Raw genomic sequence first — 17,675 nt, forward strand, 5'->3', positions numbered from 1 at the left:
AAGGTTTCTCGGACTGGCTTATGACCATATACACTTAGGCTTATCCCATATTGATACAACTTTATGTCAAAAATGATTCATTTAAATTTTAAAAAAAATTCTACTAGGGAAATGTCTAAATGTCCTAAATCCCGGCCTAAATTATCGTAAGTGGCACTTATAAATCGTAAGTGGCACTTATAAGGGGCACCACCTTTCTGGCTGGTTTCTACCAAGAAACTTTTATATTGTTGCACGTATATGTATATATGACATGTATTATATTCCTTTTATGTAACAATGTATAGTTATATTATGTAGGCCTATAGGTGATTGTTTAATTGCTTTAGTGAAACAAATTGAATTGATTGGATCGAATTGAATTGCTCGCCGTGATAATATACAATCGTACAGGGGGCGCTGTAAAAAGCATACACAGTCTTAGGAATTGTGCTGGTATTTCTATGAATGTCAATTGGTTTCTCCCTTTTCTCTTGCGAAAAAAATCAGACATGAAAAAGGTGGAATAAATAATACATGTAAGAAATAAGAAAATCAGACAACGTATAAACAGACAACATATAAGAGAACCGTAACTTTTAGAGCCATTTTCCACGGAATAATGCACGGATGACGCGAGTGCTACGAAAAGAGCTCATTGTAGAATGTCTCGTAACAGGTACAGTCTCTGGCCAAAGCTCTATGTACAGATGTACGTGTGCCACGTTGCTAAAGTGGTTTCACATTGAGCTACTCATCATATTTGAGAAATGCGGATACTTGAGGAGAGAATTAGATGATTTTAGGCAGGACTTGAAGACATTCTCGTCATTTCACAGTTACGTTTGCTCCAGCCTTCATCGTGGAACTCAACCTTATAACTTCAAAATGTGTGAAATTACTTTATTTCTCAGTATTTTCGTGGCTCTGTGTTTGCTTGCCGTTTCGCAAGCAGTGGAATTGACTTTTGAATTGCCAGATAATGCTAATCAATGTTTTCACGAGGATGTGGAAAAAGATGTGAAAATCATTCTTGAATATCAGGTAAATATATTCTTCGTTAGAAAGTGCAGTATACTATTGTATTGTTTGCTTTTTTTAGTTACATTTCTTCCAAAAAACGGGTTTTTTAATGAAATATTTAGCTTCAGTCCCATCTACAAAGAATAGTGTGTGTTAACAAAAATTGGCCAAATACTGAAATAGTTGTCATTTTTGTATTCAATTTCATTGATGGGTTTATGTTTCGGGTTCACCTTTTGTGAGTAGAGCCTACAGCTAGAACTGAGTGTCTTTAGATAACTGTTAAACTCTTGTAAACTGAGTCTTTGTGGCATTGTTGTCAGGCAAAAAAGAGAAAGAGAAGAGAGAGCTGCAGCTGAGCTGAGACTGCACTGAGACTGAGACTGAGCACACATAGCTGCATTACTATCCTGGTCGGTTCACCTCCTGGCCTGGCTGTGTATTAAAACTTAAAGCTGTGCTATTGATTCTCAACATTTCAAACACCACTGTACAAAACTCAACTGATTTCACTCAACATCGGTGCTACTATTGTCTTGATGACACCTAAATTATTTTAAAAAATAGTAGTACAATTTGTTCAACTTACCAATATTAGAAAGAATAATTTAAAAATTCAAATTGTGAGTCCACTGTCAAACTTGCCGATCAGCCACATCGACTTCATTGCGTGCATTTGTGTGTCATGTGTGTATGGATATGGACTATTCGTGAGTGCAATTCTGCCTATTAACACATAGTGCAGTGCTAGAGGTCAATACGCATTAGCATTGACTCTCTAGTCTATGCTTTGCTGGATTGAGTGAGAGTGAGAGAGAGAATAGAGTAATAGACCATTTTCAATTTTCATAAAAACCTTTAAAATACTTTTGTCATTTAATGTAATCAAATTTAATGCACAGATCTTTGTTAGCTAATATTAAGTGCCTCGTTACAAATTATTTAATTCACCCTCTAAAAATAATATGATTTTAATTGTCAGAAATGCAACTTGCATACATATAGGTCTACAGTACATGTAAGGCCAAATAACAAAAATAATGTGTTTCTCGTCCAGACTTTGCAGGGCATTACTATTTACTATTTTGCAATTTTTTTCCAAGACGGCTGCCATGCTAATTATAGCTGGCCAAGCCTATTTATTCACACATATTGTGCTATGTGAGTATACTGATGCAATGTAGGAGTAGACAAAACAAATGATTTTTATCAAAATGTATATCACAGGCTTTTTTTTTTGGGGGGGGGGGGGGCTTTTTTCTTCTGAATAGTAAATAGTAAAAAAAAAAAATTTAAAGGAGGCAGGCGGGGATGAGAAACACTTCATTTTTTGTTATTTGGAGAACGTATTGCTAGGTAGGATTAACATGGCTTGTTCTACCTAACAACACGTAATGTATGCATTTCGCATTCTGACTATTGAAATTGAAATATCAAAATGATATATTGTTGAAACCCTCACTTTTAAATATGTCGCTCTGAAATCGTACCGTTAGTGTTACCGTTAATGAATTCATTTCTGTAACTTCCAGCTGATTCAAAGCTGAAAATTAGGTTTAAAGATCTGAAGAAACTGCTATTGATTTTCCTCCATCATGTCCTGCTAGCATTTTCGAATTATCTGGTTTGCTAATCTACTTGACCAAAACAAAACCAACGGCCCAAAACTTGGTTCCTACGCCCATGAAAATTTACAGGATTCTACGTTTTGCGCAACATTTGAATCAAGTTTTTTAAGACCGAACTTTGGTATATCAAGTTCACACAGAGATTCGGTGCTTGCGCCAACCAAGAAATGTACACAATGAATACAAATACAATGCTGATAGTTTGATACTAATACAATGTCGACTTTCATCAACGGTTTCTCTGATGTAATTGACATGAATAATACTGTTTATCCAGGCCATTTTCATCGAAATCATTTGTCACTATATTGGAGTCTCCATCGCTTTTCTTTGTTTAACCAGTGGTTTCCTATGTGTTTAGGTTGTAACAGGTGGGCAGTATGATGTAGATGCTTTGGTGAAGTCCCCCGATGGCAATGTGGTCTACAAGGAGAAGAGGAAGCAGTACGACACATTTACCTGGACGACAGATCAAGCTGGGACGATAGAATTCTGCTTCAGCAACGAGTTCTCGACATTTGCACATAAGGTTGTCTACTTTGACTTCATGGCTGGAGATGAAGATCCGCTTATTAGAGATATTGGAGCTCATGCTACAGCATTAGGACAGGTGAGTGGAACCCTTCTTTCATCAGATAACTTGATCGTGCCTGTGCTCCGTGATTGAAATCATCTTGCTCATACCCCCCCCCCCCAAAAAAAAAGGGGATTGAATCCTTTTTTAGTAATAAAATACAGCAAGGGTAATATGCAAGTGATGACAATATTTGTTTTTCCCTTTTTCTTCTGTTCTGATTTTTTGGTTATGCAATCATTAAATGATCATTTTGGGAGAGTAGAAATGATGTTATCCATAAATAACATCTAAAGATGCACCTTCAAAGTAAAAAGTGCTGGCAGGGGTTTTACTTTTGTACTGGTAGTAATATTCCTGTCTGTTTCAGAGTTAAGACACTTACAATTGGGTCCGTATTAAAAAAATTCAGTTAAATCTGACCATAGTTGTACAAAGACCACATTTGACAAAGGAAACTTAGACCTCAGACTTAATTGTCAAACTTTGTTTTGAAGGCGTAAGGGTTTCAATTTTAGCTACCAGGTATGTATAGGCTATATAGTAATTGACCAATCTATGATAAAAATCCTAAAATTACTTCTAATTGCAAAATATTGAATGCCAAGTTTAATGAATTCCAAGATTAATGTCCTGCTAACATGACATTACCCAATATGTTGCAAGCATGTTTATTTCCAAAATTTTTAGTCCCATGGTTCATGTACTTCTCTTTCGTCATCTTCGAAGACGATACCTGGTTCAAGAGTTAAAAAAGTGTATTTTTTTAACCTTTTCGCCCATCTAATCTCATTGCAGCTAGAGACATCTTGTGTAACGATCCATGAAGCACTCAAAGCTGTAGTCAACTTCCAGACTCACTACAGATTACGAGAAGGAAAGGGTCGAGGTCAGGCAGAACGTCTTAACAAGAGGGTTCATCTCTGGTCTTTAGGAGAATTCTTCTTAATTCTTGTCATTGGTATCGGTCAAGTAATAGTTCTTCGTAGTTTTTTCACAGACAAGAAAAACAAAACTGGCCGAGCGTAGTCACTAGTAAATGGTTTTGGTTTGTCACCCTATAGTTCTTAGATAAATGGTTGATTTGAATGTTCTGGTCTCTGTCTTTGTTCATTGTTTGCCTTATATTGATGACTCTGTTTAGTGATTTTTGTTTCTTAGTGAAATAAAGTATGAAGAAAAAGTCCATGCCCAAATAAGTGTGTATTCTATTGCCATTACACATTTTTGTGTTATTATGATTTCATTACATGAATTTTGTACTTTTACAGTGTGGTAAAAAACATGCCAAATTCATTAAAATTGTACGGGCAGTACCGCACTACTGGTTATCTGATTTGAAACAAAGATAAATGAGGCAAACAAAATAAAGATCAGCTGTACATTAATTAATTTTTTCTCCATTTTCTCTCGGATTTTCTCAGTTAATAGCTACATGTAGTTTGCAATTCAACCTGGGTAATAAGTTCATTTGTTTGAAAGCAGAAAAATAAGAGAAACAGAATGGTGAAGTTTGAAATAGATCGGACCAACAATAAGAAAGTAATGAATATTTGAAATATGAAATCATTCAGCCCCTTCTCCCTTTGGGCACTACTCTAAATATATCATGGATAGTGTATAGTTCCTCTAAAAAGAAAATGCCCCACTGAGTAATGAATATTTTTTTAAATTGATATTTTATTAATTGAGTGTGTTGGGAAAAATGGGGGAATTGTTTGACACTTCATCACAATGATTATGATATTAATGATTTGGCCAATTTGAAGAGCCAGTATGTTTAGCGATTACAACTTTCAAAAATTCATAACTTTCTAATTTGTGTCCAATTTCAATCAGACTTTCACCATTCTGCTTCTATGACTTTTTGTACTTTATTCAGGCCCGATCAAAACCTGATTTAAATCGGTTTCCCAATCTTTCTCTATTCTTCCCTGTTATTTTCCAATTTTTCTTACTCAATAGGGGAGAAATGTTGTTAGATGCCATTTTTTCCTCCAAATTCTCTTCTTTTTCTATTTTTTACTCAATGGGGGCGTGGTTGCGGGAAAAAAAAAAGATAAGTTGTCATTAAAGTTGGATTTCCCTTTAAAGATGCCGGTAGGCAAAATTAATCAATAGTAAATGGTAAAATCCTAAGTATTCGAAAGAGAAACAAATCTATTAAGAAAGGCATAAAGTGTCTAAAAGGAGTACGGAAAATCCTAATATATATTCATGGTATATTTTGCAAGGTATGCATGGTTTGATGATGTGATTATTATCATCATTATTCTCCAGCTGACAAAAAATTCGCACAGGGCAGTTTAGAGAGTAATGGTTTTGATACAGTTTTGGTACATACAGACTAAATTCCAAATATAAGCATTGTAATCATGAGTAACATATATATGAGGAAGTATATGATGATGATGTTCTAAAGGTTCATTATGTACAAAAAGGCAAATTCAATATATTCAAGATAATTTGATATTTAAGATATTTTGGGTCAACAAAAAATAAACAAAACAACAACAAGCAAATGTTGGTTGTTGGTTGTTATTTTTCACCTGACTGCTAAGAAAGCATAAATGCTTGTAAGTAAGCAACCAGACGGCCGAGGGACCTGGTAATGAGGATTAATGAGTTACCAAAGGGCACTAACGCATCGACTTGGTTTCGAACCCGGGTCACCGGATTATGAGACCACTGCTCTACCGACTGAGCTATCGCGCCTCCTCTGTCTGTCAAGCATAGACCTGTCATGCATAAAAAATAATATACATGTATATAAAGTAAAGTGATGTGTCCATATGCAAAACTGTTGCCCAACATTTACAATGCAAAATGTTAAGTTAAATCATGGCTTTGGGGCTTTATAGGCATACAGGCTGTAAAGTGAAATTACACAAATTAAAAGTAAGCTATTTAGTGTTTTGCGCAATATTCATATTTTCCAATCTTATTGGAGATTTTTTATGTTTTTGTTAAAGTTATATGTCAAGACTGTAACTGTATGTGGAATTTTGCGAGATTTATAAAGTAGACTCTTGTCTTATTCTTTGACGATTAGTGGCTGTTATGTATGTGATAATGTGTGAAACAAAAACATACGAAGGGACATAATGGGAAGACATATTTTAGTGTTCCTTCACTTTGATGTAGATAGTTGGGAATATCATTCTTAGGTATTTATATTGTCAGTTAGGATTCTACATCGTATGTGTTTTCTTTATTGTCTTTATACCAAGGTGTAAATTTACATTTCATTTTTATGTTTGAATCATTAAAAAAGACGTTTGTAAATAGATGATAAGAGATATTTTGTATAGTCATATGTTGTTTGTGTGGATATTAAGAGAATAAAGACATATGATATTAGAATGTTAGCTAATGTTTATGTAGACTAGTTTGAAATATGTGTAACCATGTACTCACTGGCCTCTGTTCGTTTTGAAGAGAAGGGTGTGAAAATTATGTATTTATGAGTAATGCATTGAATCCTCTTTATGCTATATTGTAGTAACATTTGACAAAATATCTGTGTGCATGTGTGTAGATCTATTGTTGTGAATCTGTTTGATTTCATTATATTCTAATCTCTCCCAATACAGTGATCTTGCTTAATTCTGTTTTATCTGTAGATTATTTTTTGCTGATTAAAAGCATTACCATTGATGCAGTATACTTCCATTGATTTACATGCATGCAGACGTGTATTTTGATGGCACATAATGGCCTTTAGTGGTGCATACTATGTTGTTCATGTATATCTATTTATTATTGGTATGATGAGCGGTGCCGTTTCAGAATTAGAAATCAGATATGCATGCGTTTCACTTTCTAGCGTTATAGGGAGCACCTCAGATTTGTTAAATGGATAGAATTCTAGAGGAAGAAAGTCGGGCTAATCTTGCTGTTTAAACAATTTAAGGAATTCAAGGAATCTTTGCCTTTGTTTTTGTGTGTTTTGTTCAGGAATGAAGAATGCATGAAGTACACATTATCATTGTTCTTTGGTATGTTATGGAGGCACCATCACATTTTTTGGCAATTAAGGTTAACACCTTTTCTAGTGGTTGGTTCCTCGGTGATTTTTGTTGTTGACAGTTTGCACTTTTTGGATAATCAGGTAAACACAGTTTGTAATGATAATGGTATTAAAGATGATTGGATCTTTATGATTGTTAAATCATTTTGTTTTCTTTGTTATTGGTAATATTAGACACTCTTGCTTTGATTCAAGTTTTAAAGGTGAACGAAGTCGAGGCGACTTTGTTATTTAAATTGTTCAACAATCATTAATTTTTTTAGTATTTGTAATATTTTCAATACCAGGATCAGAAAAGAAAATGACTCACAAAATGAATTAGATAGGATAGAGAGATAAGAGAGAGAGATAAGAGAGAGAGAGAGAGAGAGAGAGAGAGAGAGAGAGATTGGGGGGGGGGGGGGTCTATGACGAATTCGTATATTGTTGTTTGTTTTAGGGATGTTCATCAAAGCAAAGCAAAATTACGAAGAGGAAAGTAAAGCAGAGGGAAGGAGTATGTGACAGGAAATATTGAAAGAAAGTGGATATGATAGAGATGGCGAGGGATATAATGTGGGAGATAGTGAGGATGGCAGTAAAAAAAAAAGAGATGGTGAAATATACAGGGAAGGGATGACTAGAGAGGTACCGAAGGATATCATAAAGGAGAATAAATTAGATAGTGTAGGCTATTATAATAGTGAGATGATGAAGGTGGGGGGGGGGGGGGTAATTAAAATGATATTGAAAAGGACGGTGACGGATATAATGAAGGGGGTAGTGAATGAGTTGATAAGGAGATAGTGACATATTTGAGAAGACAAAATGGAGGATATAGAGGAGAATATTAGAAGATTCATGAAAACGTGAAAAAGATATCTTTAACCTAGTAAAAAAAAAAAAAAAATTAAAATGCGTAATATAAACCGTCAGAAAATGGGTTTCATTGTGTTTGAAAGATAGAAATTCATGTATGTTGTATTTCATTTGTATATTACATTGTCTCATCCCTCATAACACGTCGCTTTGACCAAGCGCCTTGCGTTTCACTCTTGTAAACCCCAAAACAACTGTTGAAATCAGCTGCTCCATATACGAAGGCTAAAACAAGGATCCTAAGAAAAATAATAAAAATCAAAGATGGAATTTAAAAAAAAATGTATTGCTTAGTCACCCCCATCACCACTAAGCTTATATACTTTTGTTCTCTCTATACCTCTTCAGAGGGATTTTATTATTCCATTTCAAAATACATATAGACTATTTACAAAACAAGTAAAATGAAACATATGAATAATATACAAGATCAACATAACATTTATAATGCTTTCTTAATTATCGAAGTATCTTATATTTTCTTTGTATAAGCTTATAATTTGAAAGAAGATCAAGCATGCAAAGATTAAGTCCAAATTATGGAGAATCGCTAATAATCTAGTGATGAACATACGACATTATGACGCCCATTCAGATCAAATGACACATACACTGTTTAGCAAGCAAAAAAGGAGAAATCTTTTCTCAACAAAATGTGTATATACAACGGCAAGTATATGTTTAATAACGCGCGCCCATGCACTGGTGAAAATAAGAAATTGTCGGCTTATACGTTCCCAAACATTTCTATACAAAGGGCTATGAAAGATTTAGCTATGCCTCTGAACTTTGATATACCTGAAAGTGAAATTCATCAAATGGATATACATGTTATAAGAATATCACCGATTTTTCTTTCATGATCTCCTGCGTCACAAAATTTCTCTAAATTATATACAAAATTCCAAGGAACAGATTAGATTGTTCATTATATTCTCTTTTCGAAACCTTTTTCTTCTCGCCATCTGGTTCATCGAATTAAAGTCATCCACATCGATGATTGTTTAAACAATTTCCAAGACGTGCATAACATTTGTTCATAGGTTCTTCTCTTCATTATCTGTTCTCCTCGGTTTCCTCGCGATCAACTAATACTATTGTTGCCATATCTTTACTCGCACTGAAAATTACGTTGTTGCTGCCTTGCTGGAACAAATTCTGTCATGTTGCCGCCTTCATTCACAATATCACACACGTTGAAGACTGTTGGTTTGAGATTTCATCCTTTTTCTTTCCATTATGGATCAATCTGCTATCATGATGATCATCCGTACTCATGCTCGATACAGTATTGTTCTCCTGGTCATCGTCGACGTCGTCGGCTGTCTCCTTGTAGATGTGTCCACGTCCGTTGTCATTGACGCTGCCGACGCTGACGCTGTCCCAAGCCTTGATCTCTTCGACCTCCTCCTCGTTGACGCTGGCGATGAAGATACGAGGCACCTTCTTCCGATATCGCGGAAGAACCTCTAATTTAGCCTGTAAAGAACAGAAGAAACAAAGATAATAATCACAGTATATAGATGACGAATTTTTGCACTTCTTAAATCTATACATCATACAATACGGTAAGCCTTTGGTATAGGGGTATGGTCTGTGGGCCTTGAAATCTTTAATTCATATTTCACTTACTTCATTATAATTTACGATGATGAAAATTCGTTGGTTAAAAAACCCACTGAAAATGAACCCTCTATATTACGATGTGAATATATTTACATTGTATTTTCCATTTTTTTAGTTAATCACAAATAACTTTCCAATAATTAACATGAAATAAAGACTTACCTTTGGAATGTCATTTGATGGCATTATTCTGGGTTCTCCGGTCTAAAATATATAAAGATAATAAGGGACTTTAGTAACTTCAGGAAATGAAATACCGTTTTGTATATGTGATATTAGAATAAATTTTAATGAACAAACAAAAGTCGTGACTTTCCTCAAAATAATGATTGAATGGCCTAACATATGTACTGGTATTACAGTTGATTCGATGTAAAACAACGACACAAGCATTAGAGGATAATCGTACACTTTTAAAAATCAAAGGGCGTTTTCTATTATTTCTAACAATGGATGCTCCTTGAGAAACGTATATAAACTCCTTCAGTTCGTCAATAAACAACAACAAAAAATAAACTTGTTATAAGCATGATAATAACATGAATGAAATAAATAAATAAGGTAAAATAAATGAAATAAAATAAATATATAAAACAAATGAATAATAAATTAAATGAAATAAATATAATAAATAAAATAAATATAATACATTAAAAAATGAAAACATTAGCAACCTAACAAAAAAATAGAATAATTTACCACTTTGCCGAGTGCCTCAGCTAAGAGATGAATGAAGGCATTTAATTCTTTGGATGGAAATTTTGCTTTGACGCGTTCTGCTGCTGATAGTGCTGTTAGATCAACCACGTTATCCTCGCTCTTGTCATAATTCTGAAATTGAAATATATCAAAGTTTTGTGTTGAAACAAAATAGTCCAGATATATCCCGAATACTACATTAAAACAGCCCTTGTCATCACTCATTATAATGGTCCAAAGGATAGATGTTGTCAAAAGCAAAGTAAAAGCACCAGTCCGCCTTCAAACGTGGGGGTTGGTAAAAGCGGTAATCGTGATCACACTCAGATATTTTCGAGATCAGTTATTCGAAAAAATATACGAAACGGCATCATTACAAAACGCAATAAGTGATGTTGATCTATTTTCAGAATGGGGGAGAAGGGCCCGGGGGCCGGGGGGGGGGCAAAAGTCTTATCATCATGTATAATTCTGAAATTATTCGGGAGCAACTGTTCTGCTCCTGGAATCAAACACCAGTATGGAGACAATTTTGGTCAATCTATTAATAGTCAACGTTCTCGTTATTGAAGGATTACCAGATAAACTGTTTCACATTCGGCACCCTTGTTGAGTAAGAAAGCGGCAACGGAATATCGTCTTCTGATGATGGATAGGATCAAGATTGACATGGCATACCCCGTTTCTCCATCCTAGAAGTATACAAGATACAAATGTTATGAATAGAGAGAAAAATTAGAAGTCCTCTTGGAGATATACAGTTGACAAGTAAATTATTCATATCCTTACCAATTTTTGTATTTTTAAGTATGTGAATAATTAATTTGTCCCGATTTACGTTTCTTGAGAATGTTATATATCAAAGCTTACATCTAAACAGATTCAACAAAGGCCTTAATTCAATCAGTCCACCTTCTTCTTAAGTTACAAAAACAAATGTCAAATTGATAAGGGATATGAAAATTAAATGTTAACAGTTGGTCTTGAACATTGTACGTACATACTGCAAACATTTGCCGAATGCAGTGAGAGAAGATCGCATAGACACATTCGTTTAAATATCATCAACTCCTTAATTTAAAAGTGTAATAGAAATATAAGATATTGTAAAAGAAATATAAGACTTTTCATTTGGAATTAAAATGCCGCTATGTTCTTGATAAAAAATCGATTGGAAATTATATCAAAATCATGCAAACCAGTTTGAACAATTCTTTCTATGACGAAAGCAAAACACGTAACCAATTATGACTTATATCATAATGTAAACACTAAACATTCATTGGGTATTTTTTTTCTTTAAAATGTTACATCGACTCGTATAATTGACATCATGACTTACAATATGAACGAGGTTCACATCCATTCCGTGTGAGAGTAGGATTGTGACTGAGTCAAGATCACCTTCTCGTACAGAGTCTACCAGAACCTGAAAAGAAATTACACAAGTTGAAGAATAGATTACAACCTCATTTAAACTGTTCTCTATAAATGTTTTTATACTACTCTTCTGCTTCATTTCCTTATCTGATTCTCCCTACCGTCATAATATTATCTGTCACACTTCCCCTCATCTTTTGATAATACTTCTAACTCGAATCCGTTTTTAATTTACGAATATTCCGGCATATCTATTAATCACCGAAATGTCTTTTAGATCACTTCGTTAAATTCGAGATAACTATGTGAAGAACTGATCTGTAGAAGAAATATTGTTTAACAAAAATACAGTCATTACTCAGTTCCATATCCGCCGGTTATAATCACATGATAAAGATGCGATGCTCATAGCAAGGACGTGGTTTCTTCCTGTTATCATTTGTATTTGATAACAGACGATTGGGTATCAGATGTGATCTACTTTCGATCAATAACAATTTTTTTTCCTTCTTTACCTCATTAGGAACATCCTTTGGTAGATCAACTGGGGGTACTTTACGTGGTTCCCTGCCCTAAAAAGGATAGACAAAATATGTTAGATTTGTATTAGTATAAGTAAATAATGGTAGTGTTCAAAGATTCTTCTGATACGAATGAATATGAAAAGAATGATGAGCTCATAATTATGATTCTTGTCAGTTTAATTGTTATTCGCTGTCTCTTCAACGTATATAAGTGTGATTTCATAGCCATTTACATGATTATTACAAACTTTTGGCACATAGGGAGTCTTATAAAATATTAACAATCTCAAAATTGAAAAGCTGTTGATCTTGTGATGTTCCTTTCTTCTTCTTTTTTCTTCTCCCTTTCTTGTAAGAAGATTTTGATAATAAATATCATAACGCCAAATAAGAGATATAAATATCGTTAAAATTTATACTGAAATTAAACAATCTCACTTTTTACGAGTCAATTTCTACATTATACCAAATTATACTCTTCATTTAATTCAACTCGGATTACATTGCCCATATTTATTTCAAACTAAACATCTTCTTGAAAATGTCAAGATTAGTTACCATGATATTTGAATCCTACCTGTGTTTTCTGTAAGCCCTCTTCCAGTGTGCTAAGCATTGCTCCCAGTGTGTTACTTAACGTAAACTCATACAGCATCCGGGTTGTCGCTAGAGCAGACAACTCATACATACACTTATTGGCACTGTCATAATTCTGGAGAAATGATAAGAACATTATGTAAATAAGAATTCGATTTGTGTGTGTGTCCGTTAAGAAACGAAGGACTGTCATTATATATATTATTATCCTTAAAAATCTGATTACTATTTTTGAAATCGTGTAATTGGAATGTAGGCCTGCAATTTGTTAGTTAACTGTGGCAACTTACGATGGAATATGAAAAAGAGTCATAGAAATTATCGCAAATATTGTGCCCTTTCCTCCGTTTCTATATTCAATATTGTTATTGCATTGTTTCTGTCGCTGTTGATTAAGAAATTAATGCCAAAATACACCATTTATCAAGCCCGTTGTACACGAGGTATCGTAATAATTGACGTAGAACAATGAGTGATAATAAGGTGAATATTGCTAGCAATCCTTCTGATAGTTTGTGTACGAACTAATTCGATTCAATTCAACTCGATTCGAATAACTTTATTTCCATAACTCAGTCAAAATATGAACAAGTGCTTAACATAAAATGAATATCAAATGACATATGAAATATGACATAGAAAATGAAACTTATTTGTCTTTTACAATCTTATTGTCAATAATTGATTTCCTTCATAGACTCGATTGGCGCAGGAAATAGTGCAATCGAAATGGTATTTCAAGCTCACCAGGAAGATAGTATCGACGGCAGCACCAGCTTTAATAAGTAGATCAGCGACCTCGATCTGATTTAGAGAGATAGCCAAGATGAGCGCCGAGTGCTGGCTTTTTACTCCATTGTCAGTTTGCTGTTGGCGGAAAAAATAAAAAATGTCTACATCTAATAAACAAAAGAGCCTTCAAAATGAAGCTGACTTCTTCAAGTGAAATTTATAAACCCCCGTGCAACTTGAATTCATCAATTAATTTCAATTGGCAATGACCAATAGCGAATTATGAACTCTCAAAACAAAGATTTAATTTCAACTTTGGAGGGAAAAGAGTGATAATAATTTTCTTGTCAAGATTGTACTTTATGCCTTTGATAGAGACATCGGTAGCCCCAGGTTTACTCAGCTGTCAAATTTGAATCAGACTTTGTTTAATAAGGCTTAATGAGGACACACATTGCCTTTCTTTAACCTAAGGGTGCGTTTATGCTTTTATAGGCCAGAATAAGGCTTTTGTTACGCGTTTAGTTCAAAACACGGTTGCATCGTTTCTCATTTTCGTATAAACGCCGATCGTAAACTCACAAAAAGGTAATTACCTTTAAAAAATCTTTAATTTGTTATACAAAATTCTTACCGTTTCGATCATGTTTGGGTCAAGTCCCGCTTTGAGCATCCTTTCCAATGCGATGGCATCTCCTCCGTCGATTGCCTGCTTCACCGTCTGTAATTCCATCCAAAATAAGAGAGATAAACAAATTACATCAATGCTTATAGAAATGTAAACTGTTTCATTGAATATATTTTGAATTAATGAATAAATACATTTGAAATGAATAATGGGTAAGATTTGCCCATAGATTTCTGCATAGTGGTCTTTAATTTCATTGCACGGTGAAAATAGAAACTGACTTAATGACATCTAGGAATAAAATGGATTGATTACATACAATCAGAAATCAAAAGGCATTTATCGTGAAATGGATAAACATGGGGAGATCCAGTCCAGGCGGGGTAAAGGGCCACCTTCCACCAGGCCGATTTGACAGCGGGACTGTCGTCTGTCGGGGTGTCGGAAAGATTTTGGCAGGAAATTGAAAGCCAATGAATATCAATAACAAGAATCAAAACATGAAAGAAAGGTAAAGGAGGGGGAATATTCAACGTAATCATGATTTTTGTTCAATACCAACGAATTATTTAAAACAGCATATGAAAATATTTCAGAATTGAGTAAAAATAAAGACAATGAAAGTTAAAGGGTAATCTAGATCATCGTTATTTTTCATTTCCCATTTTTGTTTTCACTTCTCAGCTGCAGCTGAGAGTAATTACCTGTATTATGCTATAGAAAAACAAAATAAAATATTTACGATGAAGCATTTTTTTTTTTACCTGAACTACTGAGATTATGATTGAACTACAAAACGGATTACAAGATTTTAGCTTGTATTAGTGAAATGGAGAAAATTACAATGCAAAAATGAATTTAGAAAATATACATACCGGTGTGATTTGAGGGAATGTGGAACTCGTCATTATTCACTGTTATCTGTTCGTTCTCCCTTTTAATGTAAATAGCTTGGTGTTTTAGATGCACAAGCCGCCATTGTAATGTCACTTTGTTTAGTCAAGAATGATTTGAATGGTTCATGGCATAGAACCCCCTGCCAACATTCTGCTTGCTAGAAACACTGAATCTGTCAAAAAAGAAGAAAGAAATATTACAACGGTAGAAAGCATTCTACTGCGTCATTATTATTTACACTCGCACGCACGCACACGCCCACACACTCTCACCCACGCTATATACATTACTAGGTCTAAAATCTCCTGTCCTGTGAAAAAGTAAAACACAATTTTTTCCTCATTAATTCCAAAAACACAGAATTTGGCCCAAAATTCTCAGGAACTGATCTATTTATATGCGTGTCTCGGATCTATTTTGCTCCAGCCAAATCCATATTGTAACAAACAGTTAACAGTTATGCAGAAAACCACGCACTTCTTAGTTCCGGCGTTGTTGTGTTCCATTGAGCTTTCGATGGAAATAGGATTTAAGGATGAGCTTAAGGGTTGCAGATACAAAGCATATTTTAGCCTAGAGCCACCATACCCACAATTTCTATTCTTTTGTGAGTAGTTACTGCCAAACAGTCTTGTGTATATTTATATATACGGCTTCTCAAATCTCGTGTCAATCTCTACGGGGGTTAAGATACAAGATGAAACGAATTGCAGCTTTGAGTATAATTATCTTTGGAGGTTAACATTATTATATCTATCAAGGATGCAACTTATATCATAATGCTCTGAGAAGGAGAAGAATATACTGACTTTCCAATTAACTACAAGGTTTGCGAGGACGTGACAAAACTGACAAACCTTTTTTTTTATCCACAATATTTTTCAAAAATCGACTTACTTCATAATGCTCGGAGCACATGGCAATGATGATGGTGAAATTACCAAACAAAATGTTTAATTCTGTAGATATAATGACTATAGGCTGTATCTAACGTGCTGAATGACCTACATACGCTGTTTATTGATTCGACAATATTAGCTTGTCTTAGGCGGACAGAAAGACAATACTCACATTGTATCCGAGGACGTGATACAACCATGTGATGAACATGATTTACGCAACAGATCAATAACTCATTCAGTGTGTACTTGAGTTTGACAGATGGTATTGACACAGCAGCTCACTTCGTCTACATGTACTATACGGGTGATTTGATATCACATGGTAAACACTATCAGATGTATAAAGTTAATTATTTCATAGTTTAGCATAGTCGTAGTTCCTTGCTGCTATAGCCATGTTTGCAACTTATGTAATTAGATGGACGCATGGATATGATATCTGAGGCGAATAGTTTTCAGTACGTTAAATTGATAAACTGTTGTGTAATGTATCGGGCTACTACAACTGTCATTTTGGTAGATCGCCATTGATGATGACAATAATATTGCAATGCGTAACTTCTAAAATGCACATTACTTTTCATGTGAATTAGCTTAAAATGCATATATACCCTATTCATTATTATTAATGTTTGTTTATTACATCATTTGTGTTAGTAATAATTTACCAACTAATTTCAATTTCAAAGGTGCCAGTCGCAAAACTTTCCACTACATCGTCCATTTGCTCTTTTTACTTCAGCTACATAACTAAGCCATCAGGCATCAACATCAGGAAAAGATAATTATATCAACATAACTATTAATCTCGGGAAGCAAAGTGAACCATTCTTTTGCTGTTGACCAGCGTGCCAGTCATATTCAAAGATCTGAATATGTTAGTATCTTCAAATTGTCCCTATTTTCATCAAGACTTTCTGGCTTACCTTAATGTAAAGGTGTGTGAAATAATCCTTGTTATGATTTCCTTTGCAGAAAGTTATCATAAACTAACACGCCGTGCCTGAATTAGATAAAACACGACTGTCGAAACTGAACAACCTGTCGTATGTAGGGAGAGCATCGGCGTTTCTATGGTCGCTAAATCCGTATGGCCTTTGAAGTCCTTAATACTTTCTCCTAGAGTTTCTCACTTGTATGAACAATTGATGACTTATCTCTTTGTAGGAAGAAGGTAGATCTATTCTTTGCAATCCCCTTAGGAGGTAACAAAAATCGATGGGTTTGGGGCGGATGAGTGGCACAGCGGCTACTTAAACGGGGATTATTCAGAAGGCCTTTGGCATCATCGCCATCGTCTTGATCATCATTACCAAACTTTGCAAACATCATTATCTTTAGAGAAATCTGCTTTGTCTTGTTGTAAGGGTCATTAGCACAAGCTGCATTATCTCTTTTGTCATCTAAACAGAAATTATCAATACCATGGTAATGGTAATTTTTGTTATCATTAGCAGAATGGATACAAATCGCCGAAATCGTCACAAATATCAATGAATATCGATCATGAACATGATTAACGTAAAATTGGTTATTATATAATTGGAATTAATGTAATTATCACTATCGCAGTCATCTTTATCCTCATCAGTATCATC

General features: G+C 34.4%; 2 protein-coding genes across 2 annotated transcripts; one reads left to right on the forward strand and one right to left on the reverse strand.

Annotated features, from left to right (window-relative positions):
* The first annotated feature begins 670 nt into the window (after positions 1-670).
* LOC583339 (transmembrane emp24 domain-containing protein 3) lies at positions 671-7,375 on the forward strand. Its single transcript, XM_783252.5, has 3 exons — positions 671-1,023; positions 2,992-3,240; positions 4,003-7,375. The coding sequence occupies exons 1-3, from the start codon at positions 682-684 to the stop codon at positions 4,231-4,233; spliced, it is 822 nt and encodes a 273-aa protein (XP_788345.4). The 5' UTR covers positions 671-681; the 3' UTR covers positions 4,234-7,375.
* A 1,045-nt stretch (positions 7,376-8,420) lies between these two features.
* On the reverse strand, positions 8,421-17,170 carry LOC583352. Its single transcript, XM_795129.5, has 11 exons — positions 17,004-17,170; positions 15,154-15,347; positions 14,285-14,371; positions 13,666-13,785; positions 12,899-13,033; positions 12,313-12,369; positions 11,760-11,846; positions 10,996-11,109; positions 10,418-10,549; positions 9,881-9,922; positions 8,421-9,571 (listed from the first exon to the last, which is right to left on the reverse strand). The coding sequence occupies exons 2-11, from the start codon at positions 15,184-15,186 to the stop codon at positions 9,272-9,274; spliced, it is 1,107 nt and encodes a 368-aa protein (XP_800222.1). The 5' UTR covers positions 15,187-15,347; positions 17,004-17,170; the 3' UTR covers positions 8,421-9,271.
* Positions 17,171-17,675: the final 505 nt, after the last annotated feature.

This window comes from Strongylocentrotus purpuratus, unplaced genomic scaffold (genome assembly GCF_000002235.5).
Source record: "Strongylocentrotus purpuratus isolate Spur 01 unplaced genomic scaffold, Spur_5.0 spur5_scaffold_6, whole genome shotgun sequence".
NCBI classification, from domain to species: domain Eukaryota; kingdom Metazoa; phylum Echinodermata; class Echinoidea; order Camarodonta; family Strongylocentrotidae; genus Strongylocentrotus; species Strongylocentrotus purpuratus.

Coding starts and splice junctions, on each gene's coding strand:
- LOC583339 (XM_783252.5), top strand. CDS start 682: ATGTACAGATGTACGTGTGCCACGTTGCTAAAGTGGTTTCACATTGAG. Junction 1,024..2,991: donor AAATCATTCTTGAATATCAG/GTAAATATATTC, acceptor CTATGTGTTTAG/GTTGTAACAGGTGGGCAGTA. Junction 3,241..4,002: donor ATGCTACAGCATTAGGACAG/GTGAGTGGAACC, acceptor ATCTCATTGCAG/CTAGAGACATCTTGTGTAAC.
- LOC583352 (XM_795129.5), bottom strand. CDS start 15,186: ATGACGAGTTCCACATTCCCTCAAATCACACCG. Junction 13,034..13,665: donor CCGTCGATACTATCTTCCTG/GTGAGCTTGAAA, acceptor TCATTTCTCCAG/AATTATGACAGTGCCAATAA. Junction 10,550..10,995: donor AATGTGAAACAGTTTATCTG/GTAATCCTTCAA, acceptor TTTCAATTTCAG/AATTATGACAAGAGCGAGGA.